The sequence below is a fragment of the Aotus nancymaae genome, unplaced genomic scaffold (assembly GCF_030222135.1).
Source record: "Aotus nancymaae isolate 86718 unplaced genomic scaffold, 86718_ANA_hifiasm-v0.15.2.pri h1tg000016l, whole genome shotgun sequence".
Classification (NCBI taxonomy): domain Eukaryota; kingdom Metazoa; phylum Chordata; class Mammalia; order Primates; family Aotidae; genus Aotus; species Aotus nancymaae.
The window spans coordinates 24,241,372-24,267,015 of record NW_026988428.1 but is presented as its reverse complement, the minus strand read 5'-3'; the positions used below and the strand labels follow the sequence as shown (position 1 = coordinate 24,267,015).

The window sequence follows — 25,644 nt, the reverse complement described above, 5'->3', positions numbered from 1 at the left end:
CAGATAAATTTTGCTAAAACTGTCTCTCATCATCATTTACTAGGACTGACAAATATTTTTAATAGATGGCAATGTTTTTAGATTGTATCCATTCAGAGCATCATAAAGTCTCATTGTTGCTGCTGCTGTTTCTTGAATCTGTAGGTTTACAGTTTTCATCAAAATTTGGAAATTTTTCAGTTACTCTTTCTTCAATTATTTTTCCTCCCCACCCCCTTCAGGAAACTAATTTCACAGGGGTTAGGCCACTTGAGATTGTCTTCCAACTCACTGATCAATCCTTAGTTGGTTTTTTAAGTTCTTTTTCTCTGTTTTAGTTTGTCTTTATGTTGACTAATTTTTTTTTCTGCAATGTGTAATCAATACCATTCAGTTTATTTTCATCTCACATTTTGTTTTCACCTACAGTGTTTGCTTTGGACCTTTTAAAGTATCTTCAGTATCTCAACCTTTTGAAAATATGTAGTTCTAATAACTTTTAATATCCTTACCTGCGAACGTTTACATTTTTGTCAGTTGTGAGTTGGTTTTGATATTTTTTTGCCCTCATTCTTTGCATGCCTGGTAATTTTTGGCTGGATGCCAAACACTATGAATTGGGTGCCTGATATTTTTATGTTTCTATAAACTCTTGAGCTTTATTCAGGATGCAGTTATTTGGAAAATTTGATCCTTTGCTTTTCAGATTTGTTAGGCAAGACCAAAGCAGTGCTCTTACTGAATTAACAGCCTTCTCTGTACTCTGTCCCAAACCCTAAGGAGTCATATTTCCCAGTCTTGTTGGTGGAACAGGCACTATTCCCATTCCATGTGAACGCCAGACACTGTTTGCTCCATGCCTTTTGGATGGTTCTTTTCCAGGCCTTAGGTAGTCACCTAACATGCATGTCCTGTCAGAATTCAGCTGAAGACTTGCACGGTGGGGCAGTGCTCTGCATAATCCTAGTTTGCTCTCTCTAATCCTCTCCAGTCCTGCAAACTCTAGCCACCTGGGCCCCCTCAACTCTCAGCTCTGCCTTAACTTAGGGTGGCTTCTAGCTCCACCTGTGTTCTTCTTCCTTGTACTACAGCCTGAAAACTCAAAGCAGTAAACTTTGATAGTTACTAAGACTGATCTCATTTTATCGCCCATAACTGGTATTTGATGCCTATAATGTGCAGTGTCTTGGACGTTTTTTTCATGTAATTTGTCTTGTTTACAGTGAGAAGGTAAATCTGGTCCCTGTTATTACATTTTGGCTACAAGTGGAAGTCTGAATTAAAATTTTAAAAATGTTTAATTTCTAATACAAAATCTTGATAGAGACAACTGTCATAAGCAGAAGCTCTTTGGAGTCCTCAATAATTTAAGAATATGAAGGGGTCCTGAGATCAAACTGTTTGGGAATCACAGGTCCAAAACATTTTCCAAGATGTTAATGGTTCCATGGACAACTAATTCAAGGTAAGGCTGTCTTCAAATTAAAACAGACTTTTCAACCACAGGCTCTCAAGGCCTTCGATAGCTAGTGTGCAGTGTCAGCCTACAGATCTATCTAGTTTCTGTAACACACCCTAAACTTACTTGATCGACATGACTTTTTTGGCACTAGAGTTGCCAGCAGTCCTCTTTAAATATACCAAGCCAGCATAAGGGGTAGTTTTAAAAATGAAAGTAGTATTTTGTGATCTTGCAGCACTTTAATACTGCATTCAGATTACTTTCGGGCTACTGACGTACATCAAAATGACCAAGTGATTCCTCCCAAAACAGTCTGGCCCAAAGCCAAATTCCTTTTTCTACTGCTAGAACCACTGGACACTAATCTTACAGTGTTGGAGTAGCTATTTTGCCATGGCTCCCCAATTTAATCAAGAATGACTTAAAATATGAATGGATATCTTGTTTTATTTTACCAGACAGAAATCTCAAATTACCAGGCACCTGGAAACTTCATTTACATTGTTTTCCTCTCGAATATCTACTAGCAACTCCAGTAGAGTTTGGGAAATGGTAGGAATGGTAACAAACTACCCCAAAATTTGGTGGTCTAAAACATTTTTGTTCATAAATCTGCAGTTTGGTCAGGGCTTAACAGGAATAGCTCACTTTGCTCCACTTGGGATCAGCTGTGATGGTTCAAAGACTGGAGATTAGAATAATCTGAAGGCTGCTTCACTCACATGCCTGACGGTTGATAATGCCTGTTCAAAGATCTCAGCTGAGGCCATGGCTGTAATGCCTACATGTGGTTTTCCCATGTAGTTAGGGCTTCCTCAGAACATGGTGGCTGAATTCCAAGAGTAAGCATCCTAAGAGGAAAAGGCAGGCAAAAGCTGTCTTGTCTTTTCTAACCTAGCCTTGTCCAAAATACTAAGAATGAGTCACTAAGGTAGGCCTTTATTCAAAGACAGGGGAATTAGACTATCATTTGATGGGAAAGTCAAAGAATTTGTGGACATGTTCTACCACATATAGAATCAGAAGTTATTCCATAACTCCTCTCCTTCAACATCTCTTATGACCAATTAACTATTCCGCAGCCTGTTTACTTTCTGCCCCCCACCCCCTCCAGTGATGGAACTGGTATGCCTTATAAAACACCTGAAGTTGCTCGAGGCTATGATGTGAAATAAGCACCCAGTACACCCTCCACCACCTTCCTCTAACTGGGTTTCTATTTTTCGTTTTTGATGTCATACATACCAATATCCCCATTAGCTTTTCAAAATAAGCAATATGTTGGTTTGGTATATTTAAGGAAGGACTGCTGGCAACTGTAGTGCCAAATAAGCCAGGTGCAGTGGCGCCTGTAATCCCAGCACTTTGGGCGGCCAAGGTGGGTGGATCACTTGAGGCCAGGAGTTCAAGACCAGCCTGGACAACATGGCAAAACCCCATCCCTACTAAAAATATAAAAATTAGCTGGGTGCAGTGGCATGCCTGTAGTTCCCGCTACTTAGGAGGCTTAGGCATGAGAATCACTGGAACCCAGGAAGTAGAGGTTGCAGTGAGCTGAGATTGCGCCACTGCACTCCAGCCTGGGCAAGAGAGCGAAATGCACACAGTATAGTATGTTAAAATGAACCTCGGAAAAGATTTAAGATGTGTTCACAGGCTGGTTCAATTTTACTAATATATGTTACAGAACTATTACACATCCTACTCCTGGGGGAGAGAGAGTTGGATTGAATCTCTAGCAAAGAACTAAAGTTTCTGGGGGAATAAGGAAACCATACCTTATAAAGTCTAATGCTCCTCTTCTACCTAAGCCAGCTGAATGTGCCCAGACAATGCAAAGTTCTTTGCTACTTATACAGAGTCAAAATGTGTGAAACACCCCAGTTTCCAGGATTTAGTAGGTCACCATCTGTCAGAACACAGCGGAGAGTCTTTAAAAAGAATCATACTAAGTCTCAGATTCTGTAGTAGCCTGCAGGTGTTTGTACTGATTTTTAAGTATAGATCAAAAGAATAATTTAGAGGGTACAGTGGGGCAGGAAGGAAGGAGATGCTGCACTGCTGAACACCAGCTTTGAGGAGCTGAAATGGTGATGCCTGTTGCCTAGCAACCTTTACTCTTCAGGCACACTTGCCTGCTTAAAAGATCCTTTTCAACAGCTGTAATGCAAACATTAACCTAGTGAGTCAACGGGGTAATGGGGTAACAAAGGTAGGGACCCAAATGATTTTCCACTAACTGAAATCAAAGCAGCTTCTCCAAAAGGTTAATTAAAAGACAATAAACACCCAAGTCAAGCTGAAGTTTTATTTAAAAAGTAAAAGAAATGTTCCCCCAAAATGCTGGTGAACAAAGCAAAAGGATACAACACAGTGCTCTCTTCCTACGAGTTAGCCAGCCTATCCAAGTACAGGGTAATATACAGTACTTAATGCTGGTAGAATTTCACAGTAGTAGTTTAGTGTTAAAGATTTATCTGTGCCTAGATTATGAAGAGATTCTCAGTGTGTGATGATTAGTTCTGGGTTTACACCTTACTGGGCATGAACAAGAGCCCCTGCTCCTTGGCCATAGCCAAATCCCTTGGGCCCAAAGTTCTTTGCATAGCATCCTACAAAGGAAAAGGGAGGAAGGATAGTTAGTGCAAGTCCATTAAGCTTTGCTAGCACTGCTTAAGACCCACTCAACAAACCCCCATAAATTTAAAAAAACTGCTGTGTGAAAGGGCTCAACTTATTTAAAGATATTAAACGTGTTGTGTACTAAATATCTTAACGCTGTAAAGACAAGTCCACGCATTCTAGTTCCATGGCGTTCTGCGTGGTCCTGCTGAGTTGCAAGCGTGAGGACAGGTAAGTTATGTATTTGTCTGTTTTCTTCCATATATTTAGGCTTTGCTGAAGACATGAAGGCAAAAGATAGCTATTTGTGGTGTTCTTTTATCTGCGGGGAGTTTTAAATAATCAGGAACTTAAGAGATTATCTGTGGTTTTCTGTCATCTTCAAGTATCTTGGAATATCTTATTTTCAAACAGTCAGTGGTACCCCTTTCTCCTTTTTTTTTTTTTAAATGCTAGTGACATTTCATTAAACAAGAGCTGGTGTGGGATATTCATATGGACAGCAGTAACTGAAACTAATTTTACCTTTACAATAGATTTCACCTTCTTTTTCAGTCAGAGTTGTTGATTCAAGACTCTTCCCACACTTTGCACATCGGAAACAGTTTTTGTGCCAGGGCTGGAAAAGACAAATGTGTCAGCATGTTTGAGAGGCCTGTTTCCTACAGTTCAATTTAGATGTGTGGCAAGTGGCGGCTCAGGAAGATCACCCCAAGGCAAGCTCCTGATTTCTGTGGTTCAGCTCCAATGAGAAAGCTGAAACCAGTGCTCCTCAGTATCTGCACTCACTCTTGGTCACCCACAGAAAGGCTGTTTCCTTAAGAGCAGCCTCAGACCTAACCACAAGCCCAGTTTGCTCCTATAAAGAGACCATCTTCTTTCTGGCTGAGAACAGCACAGCTCAAAGGGGTTAGTTGGTAACTTTTCCAAATCCATACACTGAATTCGCATCAGGTGTCCTGATTCAGATTCCTTTTTTCACTATACTGAATAACCTGGAGATTCCTTTACAGTCTGGCCTTTTAAAGTTTAACCTTCAGGAGTGCCCCCTATGAAAACAAGTTCTTTTAAACATAAAAGTGACTTGTCAAATAAGGGAATCACTTCAAAAAAATTAATGATTTTAATGGAAATGCATTTAAAGAAAAGTTTCATATAAGCCATCACCCAAGCAAGGAATATGGAAGGGTTAGGGAGAGAAAGGGAGCAGAGGAGTCATTAGCTGTTATTAATTGAAATAGCACTTTACCTTTCCAGCTCCAATGATCTTCTCAGCAGCATATACAGAATCCCCACATCTGGAACACTTCTCAGCACCTCCGTATTTCTGAGCAAATTTAGAAGTGTTTGGATTTGTTGTAGGCCTGTGAGGCTGAACACTTGTGGAAAGAGGAAAAAAAAGTAGGCAAGAGTTTCCACAGGGCCCTTTTAAGTTCACAAGGCATGAACAATGGAACTCTGGGACTTAATCACTATACTGCCTGAAAGCTGGAGGCCTTCACAGGCTAGCACAGGGGAGGGAATAAAGAAGAAATGACTCAGGTGCCAGCCAGAGTTACTACTTGAACCTCTCTCTGGGCTCATTATTATTATAAAAATGCAGTTGGAAGGGAACGGACTTTGGAACCAAATGGACTGGTTCAAATCCTGGCTCCCCTCACTTATCTTTGTGACGTGACTCATCTATAAAATGGACCTCAGAGTTACTGTGAGGATTATACAGAACGAAGATTAACATTCAACAGACAACAGAGATTCAATACATGGTAATTATTATTTTAGCCAAGCCAAGTGCTATATTTAAGGTCGTAAGCTACTCAGGAGGCTGAGGCAAGAGAATCACTTGAACCCAGGAGGCAGAGGTTGCAGTGAGCCGAGATTGCGCCAGTGCACTCCAGCCTGGGTGACAGTGACAGAGTGAGACTCTGTCACAGACTCTATCACACACACACACACACAAAGTGGTAGTGGTGGGGGAGGGCGGAATTCCAAACGAAGTTATTTAACTTGAATAGGAAATACTAAGTGAACTTTAACAAATTTAGCACCTTGATACATTGGTACCGAAGCCTTTAAAGTTTAACACTACCCTCTCAAAGAATCAAAAACAAGAAATAATTTCCATTTTTAAGTACAAAATGTTAGAGAAAAGTGATTTCTTGATGAAAAATGTTTACATAGAAGGAGTGACTGAGGAATTTTCACTGACTGCTTAAATTGCACATGAGAAACACCTCTCATGATTCACATAGCACATTTCTCTACCATTTAATTTCATGAGATCTGGTCTCCAAGGTACTGTGAAATGGAAGTAAATGTAAATCACTTGCTTTTGAGAACATGACTCCTTGATAGAGCTTGGAATGCTGTAAAGCCAGGAGTAGAAATCACTGGAATTATTAATAAGAACTTTGTTAGGTCCAAAACTGTATTTTGAACTTAAAGAACAGTAGTTTACATTAGAAAATCAGAGTCCCATTTTATTTGCTAAGTTTCAACAAAAATCTGGATACTCCCAGGTTCCTGTTCAGCAAGCAGCACTAACTGTTGTTAACTCATTTCTGAAGGTAACCAACAGTCTCCCAACTCACCTCTCTGGTTTGATGCCCAGCCTCTCGCCACGGTCCATGTTAAGTGTGCCAGCGCCCTGGCCGTAACCGTAGCCTTTTGGCCCATACTTCTTTCCATAGCAGGATTTGCAGTAGATCTCTTCATCGTGAATTGCCACCGTTGTGCTATCTAAATTTTTCCTGCAAACCACTGCAGGGGAAAAAGTTAGACTTTAAATACGTTCCAAGGACGTCTTTTTCCTTAGAACAATGGTGGCACAGACACACGGCCTACAAACGGTAAAAGCGGAGGCTCCCTCACATTCCTGGTTTATCCTGTGGCTTCCCAAAATCCATGAGACAGCAACTGGACTGGCCAGCTACATTCGAGGATTATTTACATTCCTCCACGGATATAACAGTTGCTTTAAAAATATATCAGAATATAACATCAGAAGCCTTAAGCTTTATTTTTATTTTGTTTCATTTATATTTTATTCCCTTTCCTATGGTGCTCATCAAACTTTTAATATGATTTCCCTTTCTGGGAGATCATATTAAGGGAGAAAAGTTTCAGAGATGGCTATAATTACTTAAACAAAAGGAATAAAACACCACCTTGCTCCCAACCCTCAACACTCAATCTTTTCAGCCTTCTCTTACCGAGTACTGTTAAATCACAACCTAGAAAAGCACAGAAGGGTAGCTCAGTGCCTTGGGGGAGTTGCCTCTGTAGCCTTTCCTTCCCCAAAAAGCACCCCCTGGGATAAAAATAGTTTTAAATCCTGAATTCTAGTTTTCATCACTAGTCTAGACTGGGAAGAGGTATCACCCTTCCCTCTCCCCAGCAGCTTCTCCAGCAGTGATGGGTCTGTCTGAAAATCATCAAGTGGTTCAAAGTCTGCATTTGCTTTCCCTTATGTCCCAAAGGAGAATGCATTCTTTCTTCACGGATCTCTTGCCACAGGACATTTCCACGTGTCCCACTTTGTAAACCTGCCAAATGTTGTCATGTTTCATCCAGACATTATTTCACTTTCTCAAACTTCAGTTAGGCTTGAGAAAAAAGTAAATTGTGAAGAAACTCACTGGTAGCACAATCTGGCAGCTGGAAATCAAAGATCAGAATTTCTCCCCCTTATTTGAAAGTCAACTGTATGAAGATACAGAGTAGAATGATGGTTACTAGGGGCTCAGAAGGGTAGTGTGTGGGGAGGGAAGTGGGGAGACTTAATGGGTGTAAAAATATAGTTGGACAGAATAAGATCTAGTATTTGACAGCACAATAGGATACTATAGTCAACAATCATTTATTGTACATTTAAAAATAAAAGTTTAACTGGAATGTTGGTAACACAAAAAAATAATAAATGCTCGAGGTAATGGATTCCTCATGTAAGATGATGTGATGGCCGGGCACAGTGGCTCACACCTGTAATCCCAGCACTTTGGGAGGAAGAGGCCGGTGGATCACAAGGTCAAGGAATTCAAGACCAGCCTGGCCAACATGGTGAAACCTCATCTCTACTGAAAATACAAAAATTAGTGGGGTGTGGTGGCACACGCCTATAGTCCCAGCTACTTGAGAGGCTGAGGCAGAATCACTTGAACCTGGAAGGCAGAGGTTGCACTGCACTCCAGCTTGGGCAACAGAGTAAGACTCCTTCTCAAAAAAAAAATAAGTGAAAAAAATGATGTGATTATCATACATTGTATGCCTGTATCAAAACATCTCATGTACCCTATAAATATATATACCTACTATGTACCCATAAAAATTAAAAAATAAAATAAAAGGGGGGTTGAATAAAAAGGAAGAAGGATAAAAGGGAGGGGAGGGAAGGAGGACTAGGTAGCTGGTTTAAAATAAGAGTTAAAATTTGAAGCTTCTATTATCTTAGGCTAAAGTCTTCCATAGTAGATTCCAGCATAGATACCATTTCATTCTAACTGTTGAGGCTCAAGTGCTGAAATATATGTGCTTAAAGGTGACTATATCTGAAACCATAGTCAACCTAACACCATGCACTGCTGAACGACAAATACCCTTAACAGATAGAATAAATGTAAATAAATATAAAAACTGTTTTGAAAAACCTGTATGAACCAAAACAAGTGTAGGTATATGAAAATGTTACTATATAACCACCCCTTTCTTCCCCAGTCCTCATCCGTGTTGTCTGCAGTAAAATTCTCATAGGTCTGCAAACTACTCTGAATTATTTCCATAGAGGGCTTTAGTCAGCAAAGACAAATATTAGAAAGGATTGGTAGAAATGACCAGTAAAGAACTTGACATTTAGTAAAACAAATGTCAACAGCATACACGCATGTGATGTTTCATTATGGTGTAGACATTGTGGCTAAACCTTGACAGATGAAACTGAGCAATTTCTAAAGTATTTGCATTGTTTCCATACTTCCTTGGTTACAAGCCTGCTGAAAAATAGAAGTTACTTTAAAAAAAAAAGTAACTTCTATAAGAAATGGTTAAGCCAGATCTTCTGAGGAACAGTAGTATAATTATTGCGGAGGCATACATAGTGAACATTCCTATGCAGTATTTTTATTTTTATTTTTGCTACTGCAACTTTCTGCTGTCTGTTTCTGGTTGTCTGCAAAGAAGTTACGCTATTAAAGAGGTCCAGATACCTTGAATGCTGGCTCCAATGAAGGAAAAGCACAATTCAAATTTAAGAATGAAGTCTTTTCCTGAAGATCATTTCTCAATGTAACCAATTTTTAACATATGGTTTTCTGTAGGAATTTTCCCAGTACAATACGATTGATAAGGCAAAACATCTGCCCATATGAGTGGGTTTATCTGACATAATCATTGATTAAAGAAAATTCTGTCATTAACTCAGAAGATGATTAATGAAGCACTTTCTTAAGCTGCTACTCTACAGTTTTAAAACTGAAGACTTTGTTGTCACTAAAGCGAATCTGAGAAATAGAAAGCTGGGGTGGATGAGAAGCAATTCATTTACTCAAAAGCAGGAGCTGAGCCCTTGCCATATGCCAGAAACTGTGCTAGGTGCCAAACCACATAAATGACACCCTGGTCCCAGTGAGGTCGGGGAGGCAGATGTGTTAACAAAGTCAAGGCCAAAACGGCGACCAAGAGCTCTGGGGATACAAAGGGCGACTGGGTATCTTAGGCCACCCCTCCTGTCTTTGCTGCTAGGCTCGGCATTTACAACATCTAAGAAGACAAGTAAAAATCACTCGTGCTTCCAAAATAATCTCTATGGGCAAAAATGCAATTTTTCCTTAAATAGACAAATGAAAGCTTTGTACATACAAATTCTGTCGGGGAGCTACTTACTGCAGAGAAAGCAGCAGCGGTGGAAGCTCCTGCCATCACACTGCACCTCTTCTGCGTGGTACACGGTCCTCCCGCAGGCCCCACACTTGTTTCCACCGCCCCAGACAGGCATTCTGAAGAAATAAAGGATTCATTAGAATGTCCCTATGCTGGTCTTATAGCTCCCTAGAGGGCTGTTGAAGCCCAGGGACAGCTGCAGATTTTCATTTCTTTAGGAACCTCTCTAACCACATCTTTCAGAGGCCTGTGTTCCTCCAAAATAACCTCATCTCCTCCCAAATCACAACTCTTTCAGGAAACTGGCTTGTCATGCACAGGATTTTTTCTGCAAGACAAAGGACCTGCATTCAATACAACAGTACAGGTCACCAGGCACAAAACAAACTATGCCATTAGAATCCCCAGGAGTTAAAAAAGAAGCATGGGGAGGGGAAGGGCAAGCCTTGTCCCCCCCTCAACATGCCCATTTTTAATAAACAGTTTTTAAAAACTCAGCTGAAGATCTTACACTTGGGTGGAGGTTTTTATTACATGTTTAATTCATTGTAACAACACTAAATTCTTAACCTTTAACATATATAAGCTATGACACACTTTCTAGGGAAGAAAGTGTGTTGCCCTGCAAGAACAAGTTTTATATTTGTCTGCTGAAATTACACAACTGTAGTGTAAATAGCTGTGTCTGTGACTCGTACAATTGCATGCCCAAAGCCTTTGCTGTAACCACAACAAACACCCATCCAGACGGCTCTGGTTTAAGTTTCTATGCTTCACTAACCCCAAGGCCCACTAGGCCAACCAACAGTTGGATTTTCCTCTTTGACAAGTTGGTCAGGCCATACAGAATCGGCTACAAGTTCCCTTCCTACTATTTGCTGAGTATGCAGGAATAACCTCTAACAGTGTGGCCTGCTGTAAGGGGCAAACTGGAAGTACAGATCCTAGGCTGTCTCACTGTCATGTAGGGCCAACATTTTCTCATCTCCCTTCTCAACAAATTGGTCTGCCTGACCCAGTTTAAAATGCCTGGTTCTGACCGGGCATGGTGGCTCATGCCTGTAATCACAGCACTTTGGGAGGCCAAGGCATGTGGATCACCTGAGGTCAGTTCGACACCAGCCTGACCAACATAGTGAAACCCTGTCTCACCTAAATACAAAAAAAAAAAAAAAAGCCAAATGTGGTGGTGGGTGCCTGTAATGCCAGCTACTCAGGAGGCTGAGGCAGGAGAATTGGTTGAACCCGGAAGACAGAGGTTGCATTGAGCCAAGATTGCATCACTGTACTCCAGCCTGGGCAATAGAGCGAGACTCGACTCAAAAAAAAGCCTGTTTCTGAATGACCAGCTTCCTCAGGTGCCTTAACCAGTAAAGAAAGTTGTCCTGCTAAGAAGGCATGTTATGTCCGCCCTACCCTGAGTGGTATCTAAAAACACAAGCGATTAACTCCCCTTTCCCCTCCATCCTTTCTGGGCTTCCTTCTGCAGCCCTTGCCTGTTAAGTCTCCTCAGATAGGTTGCTTGCCTCTCTAGGAAACAGGTGGCTAATAAAGCCGAGGCCTCTTACTAACCCAAACCTGGCTAGAAAGAGAAGGGAAAAGGAGTGCTGCTATGTAGAAAAGATTAAACAGTCTTCAATCCTTAAAATCAAAAGGGATGTGGGGAATTCTCATCCTACCCCATTAAGGTGATTCAGAACCTGACAATTTCCTGGACACAAAGATGAGGCCTTTCCAAAAGCAAGATTTATGGAGTTGATCACTGTGGCGGGCAACTTTCCCGCACTCGGTATTCTCTTCCTCTCTTCTGGTGATACCTTCCCTAGACCGTCTTCCAGGAAAGCAGCCATCTCTTTCTTAGACTATGTGGTTTAAAGAAGTGCTTATTAAAAAGTGGTCTCCTGGTGATGGATGGGCCACTATGCTTGCTACCAATTTGAGGCAAAATTCAGGTAAGCATTTAGAAATATTTATGCCATAAGAACTAAGAGAAGCTCAGTGAACTCATCTTGTTGAACAGAGTCATCAGTCTGTACTTGGAAATTAAAAGTAACAGTCCTTTACTGATATGGTTTGGCTGTGTCCCCATCCAAATCTCATCTTGAATTGTAGCTCCCATAATTCCCATGTGTTGTGGGAGGGACCTGGTGGGAGGTCATTGAATCCTGGGGGCGTGTCTTTCACATGCTGTTCTCATGATAGTAAGTCTCACAAGATCTGATGGCTTTATAAAAGGAAGTTCCCCTGCACACACTCTCTTGCCTGCTGCCATGTGAGATGTGACTTTGCTCCTCATTCACCTTCCACCGTGATTGTGAGGTCTCCCCAACCATGTGGACCTGTGAGTCAATTAAACCTCTTCCCTTTTTTTATTGATAATCACCCAGCCTCAGGTATGCCTTTATTAGCAGCATGAGAACAGACTAATACTTTTACCACTGATGATTTGAAAAGCACAGGTTTTAGATGGTATCGACTCTATCCCTGTCTTAGTCTGTTTCGTGTTGCTATAACAGAATACCTGAGACTGGGTAATTTTATAAGGACTAGACTGAGAATATAAAGATTTGAAGGCTGGGAAGTCCAAGGTCAAGGCATGGCAGGTGTAGTGTCTGCTAAGGCCTCCATCTCCACTTGCCAAATGGTGCCTCAAATGCAGCATCCTCGGGAGGGCGAGAGCACTGTACCTCACATAGCAGAAGAGCAGAAGACACCGAAGCCGCTCTCACCAGACCTTTTTATGGTGGTACTAATACATTCAAGAGAGTTGATCCCTCATGACCTAAACATCTCCCATTAGGCCCAACTCCCAACATTAAGTTTTAACATGAATTAAAGACTCATTCAGTTTCAACATGAGTCTTGGAGGGGACAAAAACACTTGAACCATAGCAACCCCCAACTCCAGGGCTGAGCATGTGACTCAGTCACGGTCAATCAACTGTCCCTTATCTTATCCTACATGCCTCAGCTATGGGCCAATAAATTTCCTTTTTAAGTCATTTGGAATTGGAACTACTGTTCCTTAAAACAAATCACACACACACACACACACACACACACACACACACACCCCTGACTGATATGGCTTATCACTAAACTGTAAGTCTGAATTTGCAAAAAGCCAACTTCTTTTATCCAGACAGGAACAAAGTTATTCCAAGGGTCCACAAATGTTACCAGGCTTACTGTGAAGGCATCCGCATAGGATCAGTATCTTGCAACAATAGGACATGTTGAGAAGCTTTCCTTTTGTAGCTGCATAAATCTTTTATTCTCGTCCCTGGAGATAGGCACTCACTCCATTGTTTAAATCCAGAGTGAAACATAAGCCTGGCTGTAAAACCTACAACATAAAGCCTTGGCTCCAACAGCCTGCAGTGACCTGTGTTTGTAGCACAGTTAGTGACACTGACTTTGCCCCTTGCCTCCAAAGTTACCTGTATTCTGAATGCTCATGGATGCAACAGACATTTGCTGGAAGTTCCCTCATGATTCCTGCAGAACCAAAGGTCTAATCCAGGCCTATAATAAGTAATGACACTACATTGTACATATTGGATCCCAAGTATCGACTGGTTCTTCAAATACTTTGTTGTTGTTGAGGCACTTCTCATATTAGAAAGCAAACTGTTAATATCAACTTGGTATTTTTCATTTTCACACATATTTACTTTGGAGCAATCACCAGTAAGGAGACAGATTGCTATAGTGACTAAGGTTTGTCTAGGCTGTCTTTGTCATTAAAAGGAAATACAGTAAAAGGAAAACCCAACTAATAACTTTGTTATTCCCTTCCATACCATTGAACAACAGTCTGGATTTTTAGGAAAGAAGGAATATCTTCCCTTTCTTTATGTAATTCAGGGTTTCTTTAACTTATTCTAAGTTAACTGCACCAGCCAAATGTGAATGTGTCAGTTTTTCAGGAAATACCTATCAAAGTTCCACAGCATTCAAATTACTATGCTGTAAGTTTCTGGTCCCTTGAGGGTGGGAACCACATCTCTGTATTCTCCACACCATCTACCAGAGTATTTGCATATATCAAAATATTATAGTTGTATTCAGTTTAAGGGCTTTCCTAAGGATTTCTGAATAACTTTTCTGTGATAGAGGGAAATGATGTAACATAAAGAGCATCCTCAGAAAGCTAAAGTTGGATTTATATTTTTCTGAGCCTGGAGTGGTGGCTCATGCCTATAATCCCAACACTTCGGAAGGCTGAGGCAGAAGGATTGCTTGAGCTCAGGAGCTCAAGACCCGTCTGGGTAATATAAGGAGACCCTATATTACCTATATTTAAAACAATTTAAAAATAAATTAGCCAGGCGTGGTGGTACACACCTCTGGTCACAGGTGCTTGGGAGGCTGACGTGGGAGGATCACTTGTGCCAGGAATGTCAAGGCTACAGTGAGCTCTGATCGCACCACTGTACTCCAGCCTGGGCAACAGAGCAAGATGGCCCTATCTCAAAAAAAAAAAAAAAAAAAAAAAAGTGGATAGGGGATAGTTGAATATTCCTTATGTTGTTCTCTACTTTGTATGTCTCAAATATTTCATAAAGGAAGGAAGGAGGGAGAGTAGGTAGGTTGACTGGTTTAAACATACCTGCATTAATTCCACCATTACAATAGCTATGCAACCTGAAGCTTCATTTTCTCATGCTCAAAATGGAGACAGGTAGCTCTCTCTACCCACAGAACTATTGCAAAGGCAAGATAAGGTAAGAAAATGCCTTGGCAGGAATCCAGTAGCTGTAAGCTTGAAGATACAGGGGACATCTCATTCTATCCATCCTGCTATCAGCACTGGAGTAGGAAAACCCACCAACCAGCACCTAGAACATAACTGCAGAGCAGCAAACAAGGTAAGGAAAAACTGAACTAATGGTCGCTAAAAACCTTCTTTTTTGAAGACATTAAAATGCACTCCAAAGTATAGCAATGGTTCCACTTACGTGGTGACTATCTAAGAAACGAAGTTCAAATTTACACTTTTAAGTTGAACCTCTATGGACAGTTCCTGAATTTGGCTGGAAGAAGTGTGATGAGCTTCCATTTCTGTCACTCTTGGCATTGCTATGCATAAAAAATAAATTAATTAATTAAAATGCAAGTCTTCATTTTCTTACAAGCCTTTGGCCACACTACTCCACTACAGCTGCCACTAATCACAGCAAACTGGATTTGCACTAAGCAATCTGGACTGCATGCCTTTCCCAAATCCTATGCATTAATTTACAGAATGGTAAAAGCAAAAATTAAAGCCCACTTTATATCTTATAAAATAGGTCAAATTCTGTTTCTCAGCCTTGTTCTTTTTCAGTGCCTGAAAGAGTTCCAGCACTGATTTATCCACTGTATTAGATTTTAAAACGTGATTTAAACTGAACACCTATGTGCAATTTCTCTTTGCTGCTTCTCCTTAGCCTAGATACCACCCAAAATTTCTAAGACTCACCCACAGGGGAAAACTGATATAGTCTGAGTCGTCTTATGGTACAGTTACCTCATTTTCTAGATAACTGTGGTAGGAGTTATTAAGAATATATTTTAGGCAGAGAGAGAGTAAAAGGGGTCCTTGGGAAGTTTTCATTTTTTAAAAGTGTCTCTGCAAAAGTTTATTGTAAAGCTCCTGCTCTTAGAGCCAGGCTGGCAACCTTTGATATGTAAATGTAGGCCATTAGAAACTGGGTCCACCAAATATGGCAATTTCCGCCCTCTTCCTCTAGCCCTTGTCCCACCTGTGCCGGGTGATACGGCCGCCCCCACACATCCCCCAACGTGTGTAGAACATCATGGCACCCTTCATTTGCATATTAAAAAGTTAGAGTGGGAGGGCCAGCTTTTTTTGTGAGCCATGTGAATGACATGCCTGGTCAAACCAATCCCCTAAGCCCTATGCAAATCAGACATCGCCTCCTCCAGCCTCTGCATATGTTACCTGGGTGGTATCCCGGGCAGAGTGGGGACCTCCTCTTTCAGCTTTGGAACCCCTCTCTGTCTCTGTTCCGGGGGAGCTTCTTCCTTCTGTCTTCTCCCTTTCTTCTTGCTTATTAAACTCTCCACTCCTTAAAAGCACTCCATGTGTGTCCGTGTGGTTTTCTCTAAACCGGCATGAGGACCAAGAACCCTGGTGTTCCTCCACTCATCGTAGCCGTATACCATAAGGAGAGCAACCACATGGGCCATTTTCATACCATTAGTGCTGCATTTACTGTCTTATTTCAGAATCTGAATGGCTCGAATCTATGAATTTCAAGTCTATATGTTAACATTTAAAGTTTAAGTTATCTGTTCTGAAACTACAAGTTTGGATTGAATCAGTCTATATTCTATAATTACCCAGATTCTAAATGCCTCCAGAAGCTTTGACATTTTATTACTACATGTAGGGCCTTGTTGTTAACACTAGAACCTGACTATAATCCGATTTCCCTAAAAGGAGAATTTTGTATAAAATACAGTCTCATCTGGAGCCACATCCAGGGGGAGTCATTTGTTAAAGAATCTAAGTTAGTAGCACCATCCCCAATTACAACGACTTTTTAGCAAGGCCAGGATTTGACAGCTGTAGTTAATCGTAAATTAAGCTTTCAGATGATGCCTGTTCTAAGCATTTTTTTTTTCTGCTACCCCAACTACCTTCTGAGTCTACTTCCCTTATGGAAGTAAATACCACTGAACCAAGGAAGAACTCTTCATGTCTTAGTGATCCGCTCCATACTCCATTTGGCTCCTCCTACTGAAGCCAAATCGTCAACCTGGCCTTTAAATCAGTTTAGCAAAAGGGCAAAGTAAGAACATGGGTTTGGAATCCAGGAAGTGTCATTTCTCTCATCCGTAAACTTAGGGCAACAGTACCTTCTTTATAGAGTTACAGATGAGATAATGCTTGCATACATAGTAGGGACTCACATGATAGCATCTGTCACTAATATTTAGCAATGTTCAACCTTTGTTATCAATACTCATCTTGCCCTGCCATCTCACATATCGTTTCCCTCCTTATCCCCCAAACCCTCCCCATCAAGGCAACTGCCTTACCTCCATTCCATCCATTTCATTTCTGTATCTCAAGTAATTGTTCTAGGGTAGAGGCAGCTTGCAAGCACTGTATAATGCTTACTGTTTATAAAGCTCTGAATGTATTAATTCAACAGTATTTCATAAGCCACGTACTGGGTTAGGGGCTGAGGATAAATGGGTCATAAGGAAAGTCCTGTTTTGCACGGAGTTCTACTTTGGTGGTAAAAACATATGGACAAATAATGGCAGTATAGTAAAATAAATGACACAGAGGCATGCAAAAAGGGCTTTTGAAGGTCTGCACCGTTTACTTCCACAGACATGACAAAACAGTTCCATCTTGCAGATCCACTGATAGTGAGTTCCTCGAACTATGTTGAGAAAGATTCTGACGTTTAGTCCAGATTCTACAATCAAGAGTACTGTGATTAATAATTTCTGCCATGGATACCGCAGTACACATGCCACGTTTTAGACATGCCAGATACAAAAGAAACAGTGCAGAGCTTAGAATCAGATAGACACAAGCTGGTTGTCAAAGCCAGTTATCAGCTCGGTAATCTTGGCCAAGTTTCCTTAACCTCTGAGTCTTAACTTCCTCAGCCATAACTTGGAAATGGATGCAAACTCTCTTATAGGTGGTTGTAAAGATTTAATGAGATAAACTTTGTAAAGTACCTGGCAAGGAGCCTGTACTCCACAAATGTGCAGGATTCCTTTTCCTTTAGGAGCACTCAGGGCCTGAATATAGTTACCAAGTTCAGTCAGTTAGGTCAAGGGTCCCAACACCCAGGCCACACACCAATAGCTGTGTTCTGTGCTCAGACCACTTGCTACTGGTCTGTGGCCTGCTAGGAACCAGGCTGCACAGCAGGAAGTGAGTGGAGGGTGAGTGACCATTACCGCCTGAGCTCTGCTTCCTGTCAGATCAGCGGAGGCATTAGATTCTCATAGGAGCAGGAACGCTTATGTGAACTGTGCAGGTGAGGGATCTAGGCTGCACACTCCTTATGAGAATCTAGTGCCTGATGATCTGGGATGGAACAGTCTCATCCTACACCATCCATGGAAAAAACCATTCCCACACCATCCATGGAAAAACTATCTTCCACAAAACTGGTCCCTGGTGCCAAAAAAGGACGAGGACTGCTGAACTGGGTGACTTGCTGAAGTCACAGATCTCCAAAGAAACAAATCAGGCTCATGTTTTGATTCCAGAACCACAAGCTTTCCTCAAAACTCCCATATCTGATTGGTACAGAACATTAAGGGTTGAGACTATTCAAATGACCTGAGAATTATCAACCCTTGAATTACCAAATTACACACACAAATCACACACCTTCCTCTCCACCCAATTAGCAGTAAGTGGTCTCTGTGCACCAATCTCACACCCAAACTGCTACTTTCAACCAAAAAGCTTTTTATCACCCCTCTCTGCTAACCTAAATCTAACCTCACTGAAGGAAAACTCTCTAATCTAGTGAACGCTCCTGTGTGTACTTCAGCCTCAGCATTCTTACTACTTCTGTATTCTGCTGCCATTCATGTCTACAACTTAGAGTGCAGCAAAATTCAACACAGATTTGAATCACTATCTGCCAAATCCCATATTGTAATTAGAATGCAACTATGCTATAAGCTCGGTAACCCTGATCCCCAGCATCTGCCACAGCAATCTGCAATCTGTGCAAACTACAAGTTATTTAATTATTTGAACTATTTAATATTTGCGTGACTTTTTCATGGAATCAGACCTAAATATATATGCTGAGACTATTGTTTATTTGCCAAATGATCACAGGTTGTTCATTTGATCTGCTAGTTTTCTCACTGTAAAAATGGAGACAATGCTTATTTATACCCTAAGGCAGTTTTGAGATTAAACAATATATGCAAAACACTTAGAATAGTGCCTGCCACATGACAGGTAATAACAATTACAAATACTTCTATAAAGCTTAATATATGCTTTACTTATGTTTATATTACCTCATTTAATACTCATAACAACTAAAGCAAGTACTACTACTATTCCCATTTTATGAGTGGGGAAACTGAGGCATAGAGATATTAAATGCCTCATAACTGTGAAACCAAAATAAAATTACCAATTCAACTTAAAAATGAATAACAACAAAATTCCAATTCAAAATTACTTGACTGATGTTTTGCTAAACTAAACCACTGGTAGAAGTACAGATATAGTACTGACCTCCATGGCTACGGCACAGGTTCTTCTTAAGCTGAGTACTTCCTGTACTGCTGTGTGCTGGATGAAGATTCAATTCTTTCGGCTTATTTTCTTTTGGAAGTACTGTGGAACTACCATGAAGCCCTCTTCCCTATAGTGAACTGGGGAGTCATTTGGCCCTAATGTATTACGTGGTGTCTGTTCTTATTAGTCAAAGACAATTAAGAGTACTGTTGGCACAATGAGATCGTAAACAAAAAAGCAAGGAACCTGATATCCTTTCCAAATCATTCACAATATACTTCTATTAGTTCTTCCTCTATGACTTACAACAATAAAGTTTTTAACAATCAGAAATTGTGCCTATGGTAAAAAGGAATTTGAGGAGGAAAACATATTTAAAAAAAGAAATTGTGCCCAGCTTCTCCAAAATCCAGACTGAGAAACACTCTCTTAAGTCAGGATTCTTAACCCAGAATCCAGAATTCCTTTTAATTCTGGGGATTGGGGAACTTGGTACCACATACTTTATGTTACAACATTTTGAGAAGGGTTCTGGTGGCTTCACAGGAGTGCCATGATATAAAAGCAGTTAGAAATCCCCACCTAGGTAATCAAAGACCCGGAGGTGCCTGGGGATCCCCACCCAACAGAACCCAAGGGATGGCATGCTGGCAGTCAGGGTACCGTGCCTTGAGGAAACCTGTCAGTGTCTGCACAGAGAAAAAAGCTGGCCTTCAGGCAAGGTCTAGGAAATTATTCAGGTCTGAGCCAGCTCTCTCTTGGAACAAACTTTCACTGATAGCCTTTTCCCGCATATATTCAACTAAGTGCACAACTTTGTCTAATTACAAGGAACCACTCCCAGGCTGGGCCCGGCTTTATACAAGCATCAACAGGCCTTATGACAACCCTGCAAGGCATGTGCCATTACAATACCCATTTTACAAGATGAAGTGTTGAGGCCAAAGAGTAAAGTTAATTTGCCCAAGGGCATCAGACCAATGGCTACTGGAGTTGAGGTGTGAATTTGGGCCTGACTGGCTTCAGTCCTGCCCCTTTCAGCCATGCCATGCCTCCTCTCCCATAGGGGGCTCCCTTTTGGGGCTCATTTGATTCACCTCACTTTTGACAAGGAAAAATTAGAGACCCAGATCACTATAGCAATTTAGTGTCAGAGTTGCCTCTGGACCCAGGCTCCTAAAACTCCTTGCTGTCCCCTTCACTCTATACCAACATTCTTGCTATTTTAGGATAAAATTCAATTTCCCCCAAACCCAAGTGATTTTGCAATTTCATCAGGACAGGCCTCCAGCAAGTTCTGCTTTCACACAGTACTTAGCATATACCAGTATCAATATTTGTTAAATACATTTGGAGAAATGCATTAAAAATTTATGATAAAAACTTTAGGTCAAATCTGCAAACAAATATCTATTGTATGAGTCAAATTATATTTTTGTTGCCTATCACCACAACCTATTCACTCCTTCCTTCACTCAATTGTCCAAGGCACCCAAGCAAGCACTGTGAGTTTCAAAGACCCATGTGACGCAGGTCTGGTCTCAAAGGTAACACGGCACCAAAAGAGCAAAGAAACTTACAATGCAGAGGAGAAAGGACCCAGAGAAATACTGACCAAGTATCAGTGGCAAAGGATGAGAGCGATGACCCCAGGAGTACCGGGGGAGAACACCCAGTACTTCACAACATCTTTTGTAGCTTGGCAGGCAGTTCTGAAATTATGTTAGATTCTTCCTTTCAAAATGTATCACCCAACTCTTTCTTGAAAAATGTGAGTTAAAGTACAGCCAACTTGCGGCTGTCCTATTTGAATTCTTGGCATTTTATAAGTAGAGTTTTAAAACAGATTAATTGGAAAAGTCAAGAACTGAAACGACGATTTTTACTGCCTGGGTTAAAAGATTACTACCCCCTAAAAAACAAATACTGTATCGAAAAGCATTTATAAAGGGAAAATGTGCTTGGTTTGCAGACTGCAAATAAAACAGGTTAAACATTTTGGGTAGCCATTTAAGCAAATATCGTTTAACCAATGCCCTGGCTTAGAAGGGGGAAAGGGATCCACCGGTTTAGAAAGCCCGTCCCCGCCCCCAGGGGGTGCCTACGTGGAGCTTCTGAATCTGGCTCTGGAGAGCCCAGAATTGATTCTCAGGACCTGTGGCAGAATTTCACAACCAAGCATTCTTGCATTCCCCTTTGTACCTGAATCGTGGAAAGTTCTGGAAAAAGCTAGGAGTGAGTGATTGACATTTCCCTGCCGTTCCTTCAACACAGAGGGGTTCGGTGCTTGGTGGGCAGACACCAGCAAACAATGGGAATGCCAGGAGCCCGGTGCGGCGGTAGGAGCAGTACCCTGGGCTCGGGGGGATGCAGAAGTCCCATTCCACCCCTAGGGGACCGAATCCGGTAAGGTCGCCCTCGGTGCAAGCCACACTCCGGACAGAAGGGACCCTGAGACTAGGACCCCCACCCCAGAGAGAGAGCCTGCCGCTGGAGGAGGGGACCCACGACTGCTAAGAGGCGGATTAGCAGAAACGCGAAACTCACGACCCGCCTCTCTCCCAGAGAAACCAGTATGGAGAAATTAAAGGTCACGCAGGATTATGTACCTGCCCCGCGGGCCAGGGATCCCAGCGCACGGCCTGGGAGGCCTCAGGGACAAGGGCAGGTGTATTTGGGGGATAAGAGAGGGAAAATCTGGGGTGCAGGGTTATGGAGTCTGGCAGGGGCACAAATGGGGACCGGGATGGAGATGTCGGAGGGGACCAGGGCGCGCCGGCCGGGCTGCAGGAGGCCCCCGAGAGGCTATGGTAACCCCCTCCAACTCCCGCCCCGGGGTTGGCGGCGCCGCGGAACCGCCCCACAGCCCCTACTCACTTGAGTTAGAGGCGGGAGCACGCACCGCAGGCGGAGCTAGCGAGGCTGGGCTGGAGGGAGGGTCCAAAGAGTCCGAGATCCGAGGCGAAGCGCGCGCTGGTGCCTTTTAAAGAGCTCCCGGTGGGCGTGGCCGTGCCCGCCCCGCCCTCCGCCGCGCCCCGCCCCGCCCGCGGGATTCCCGGAGCCGCTCGCCGGGCTGGGGCGTGTAGCGGGAGGACGGGGCGTGTAGCGGGAGGGCTGCCCGCGGCCCGGCTCCGGGCTAGCCACCAGGAGACAAAAGGCAGGAGGCCCGCCTCTTCCTGCAGCTTCCCGCCCGCCCGGCATCTTCCCACGTCCCGGGACCGCTCCCTCCCAAGGGGACCTGGCAGTTCCAGAAGCCACTGGACTTGGAGAGGGACTTCCTTCCCCTCCAGGGAGGCCCGGCGGCGGGACGGTCCCTCTGGGAGGTGGCCCCTGCCGCCCCGCGTCGGATCTCTCCACCGCGAGCGCCGCTCCCCCTCCTCGAGGAGACAGTCAGGGCCCGGGAGGCTCTAGCAGTGGAAAATCAGCCAAACGGGGCTTTCCGCCACCTCCTCCCTTGCCTTGTCCTTGTCAGTAAACTCAACGTGATTGACTTCCCGAGTTAACGCATATTCTCTCGTCCGATTTCCAGCTTCTGGGAATCCACAACTTTCTCGTTCTTAAAGAGCAAAATTCCTCATCTAGACTAAATAAATGACGTTATGAAAACGCCCCATTCCTAAAGTTGTTCTCTCTTCCCCTCCACTAGGGCACAGCACGCGATACTGAGGGATAAGAAACCTAAACCCAAGCAGAAACCCCGGGCGCCACAGGGCCCTGCGTTTCTATGTGTTGATGTCAGAAAAGCACGAGGATACCCGTGACAACCGAAGGGACCTAATGCCTAAGCTACAGGATGGTTTATTGTTTTAGATGAAAAGGAAAATAAACAATGCAGTCTCTATCTGGTTTATATTCTAGGCCTCCTCATGACCTCTCCTGCCAGAAGCAATGATCACAGAGACTGATACTTGCGGAGTGGGCAGTTCAAAAAAGCCCCCGCATGCCATAAATGCTATTGCCTCCTCTGGTCCAGAGTTTCTCAGCCTCCACACCACTGACGTCTTGAACTGCCTAATTCTTTATTATGGGGGGCTGTCCTGTGCATTGTAGGAGGCCTCCACCCACTAGATGCCAGTTGCACCCCTCCCTCGACATTGTGGCAATCAAAAAGTCTCTGGACATTGCCAAATGCCCTCTTGGGGAGAGTGCAGGGAGCGCATATCCGCATGACAATGTGCAGAACCGATTTATAATATTATTATTGTTTTATTTTATATGCTGGGGCCAATCCAGGATAAACATTATAATAGCTGCCTTATTCTCTGTCCACCAAGTACTGTCCAAAAACACATAGTGGTGATTGACGTCTCCTGATATTGTGGCAGGAGTCTGGAAAGCATTCTTGCCTGCTGTGAGCTTTTCTAAATATGGGCAATCCTTATTTCCATGATATCAGCTAGTGTAAGTGACTTGACTCGGGCCAACAGGAAAATTCAGTCCCTCAGAGTCTACATTTGCTTTAACTCAGCTGCTCACAGTATTTATTTTTTCTTGCATAAGTTTGCTTAGTGCTTCTACTGAATAAAACTGTATCAGTGAGTCTCACTGCAGCCCAGATTTTAGCAAACCACTGCCCTTTCTCTCCTACCCTGAGTTCTTCTCAATGCCTCTTTGTGGAAGGGGCCTCCCAGACCTGAGCTGTTTGCTTTCTGTCAAGCTCGAGTTGTCGCTAAATTTCAGAGCCATATCTTATTTGAAATTGGGCTTGTTGGCCAGGTGTGGTGACTCATGCTTGTAATCCCAGCACTTTGGGAGGCCCAGGCGGGCAGATCCCCTGAGGTCAGGAGTTCGAGACCAGCCTGGCCAACATGGTGAAACCCTTTCTGTACTAAAAATACAAAAAAAATTAGCTGGGCATGGTGGCACACGCCTGTAATCCCAGCTACTCAGAGGCTGAGGCAGAAGAATCGCTTGAACCTGGGAGGTGGAGGTTGCAGTGAGCCGAGATCGTGCCACTGCACTCCAGCCTGGGTGACAGAGCGAGACTCCATCTCAAACAAAACAAAACAAAACAAAAAAGAAATTGGGCTTGTTTCTGACCTAAAAGTATTTCTGCTATCTGTCCCTGTATGCATTTGTCTCTGTATATTTCACAGTGAGTATGGGGATGATATACAATGTGTGATTTTGAACAAATCTGTATTTGTATTTAATGATCAACATTTTAAAATACTTATTTTTTCTTTAAACATCTAGTTAAACTTTTGACTCTTTTAGTTATGAACATGAAGAAATTCTTTAAGGTACAAAAGAAAGAGTATGGGCTTTGGAATCAAACACATGATTTCAACATACAGCTCTGCCACCTATCAGTTTTGTAAGCTTGGGCTAAATACTTGACCTCTGTGCATCTGTTTCTTTATCTGTAAAAAGAGAATTCTACACACCTTGTAGTGCTACGAGGATTAAATCAGATGATGTATGTAAAATGCCAAACATAGTGCCTGGCACATGATAAATACTGAGTAAGCGATGATTGTTATGTTAAGCAAAGATATCTTGATGTCCTTTTTGCCTCTCAGAAAGGAAATAGAAATTGTGCTTTGCTAAGTTCTTATGCTACCTTCTTGAGGGCTTGGTATTAAGAATGTATGAGGTGTTTTCCAAAACAATTAAGAGCCTACAGTAGAAAGCATCTGCAAGCCTGAAGAAGGCTAGTGGGAGAAATGTGTCCTCTTGGAGAAGGACAAACCTTTCTTAAGTCCACATGGTCCTGGTCTGTTTGACTCTTCAACCTCGTAATAGGCAGAATTGAAGGCTAAATGTGTCCAGCAGGCTGTTTCTTTTTCCCACTAAAAATGCACATTATACTTGTGACAACTGTATTCTCTGGAATTCATCAACCAACTTCAAATCAAAGCCCTCTCTCAAGGTCACTGTCCTAAGGCAAATTGAACCAAGGTTGTTGCCTTTCGTCATGACCTTGTGCTTCAAACGTAGATTTTTAAAATATTTTTATTTCATGCCCCTTTTTCTAAACAAAACTCTGAATCAGAGGAGGGTGAATTTAAACACAAAGCCTCTTTATTTTAGGTCAAGGCTTTCTTCCCAGAAGGCAGGAAGGCTATACTGAAGAGAAATGTTTTATTATAATACTTTTAGTATGAAATAAAGGGAAAAAATTTGCACTTTGCTAACCTACACATTTAATAACACAAAAAGAAGCAGTTTTTGCTACCTTATTTCTTAGCTAAGATTTAGCAGCAGTGGTGGGAATTAAAAATTACTCATACTTAACCCTAATACTCTGTGATGTATTATCTAACAGAGAAAAGAATAATATAAGTTATATATGCTAAAACGTTGGAAGGTAGATAATTTTATTCTTGATATTTTTCATAGTTGCTTTTTTAACCTGCCATAAACTCCTACTTTCTCATACTTGCTTCATTTCCTAACTCTCTTTCTGCAGTAGGTACTATTTTATTCAGTGTTATTATCTTCTATTACCATGTCA

General features: G+C 42.3%; 1 protein-coding gene across 2 annotated transcripts; it reads right to left on the bottom strand.

Moving 5' to 3' along the window:
* Positions 1-3,735: 3,735 nt before the first annotated feature.
* Positions 3,736-22,154, bottom strand: CSRP2 (cysteine and glycine rich protein 2). 2 transcript variants are annotated; one of them, XM_012442082.2, is made up of 6 exons: positions 22,065-22,154; positions 9,941-10,053; positions 6,655-6,823; positions 5,313-5,442; positions 4,589-4,682; positions 3,736-4,053 (listed from the first exon to the last, which is right to left on the bottom strand). In XM_012442082.2, the coding sequence occupies exons 2-6, from the start codon at positions 10,050-10,052 to the stop codon at positions 3,977-3,979; spliced, it is 582 nt and encodes a 193-aa protein (XP_012297505.1). In that variant the 5' UTR covers position 10,053; positions 22,065-22,154; the 3' UTR covers positions 3,736-3,976. The 2 variants fall into 2 exon arrangements, with proteins under 2 accessions (XP_012297505.1, XP_064233023.1); XM_064376953.1 differs by lacking the exon at positions 22,065-22,154 and adding an exon at positions 13,127-13,284.
* Positions 22,155-25,644: the final 3,490 nt, after the last annotated feature.

Bases quoted from the DNA above. Each gene is read 5' to 3' on its own strand.
- CSRP2 (XM_064376953.1), bottom strand. From the start codon at position 13,266: ATGTTTCACTCTGGATTTAAACAATGGAGTGAGTGCCTATCTCCAGGG. The intron at 6,824-9,940 runs GTAAGTAGCTCC...TTTCCCCTGCAG, and splicing joins CCGCTGCTGCTTTCTCTGCA to TGGTTTGCAGGAAAAATTTA. The intron at 4,054-4,588 runs GTAAAATTAGTT...TTTCCTTTGTAG, and splicing joins AGGTGAAATCTATTGTAAAG to GATGCTATGCAAAGAACTTT.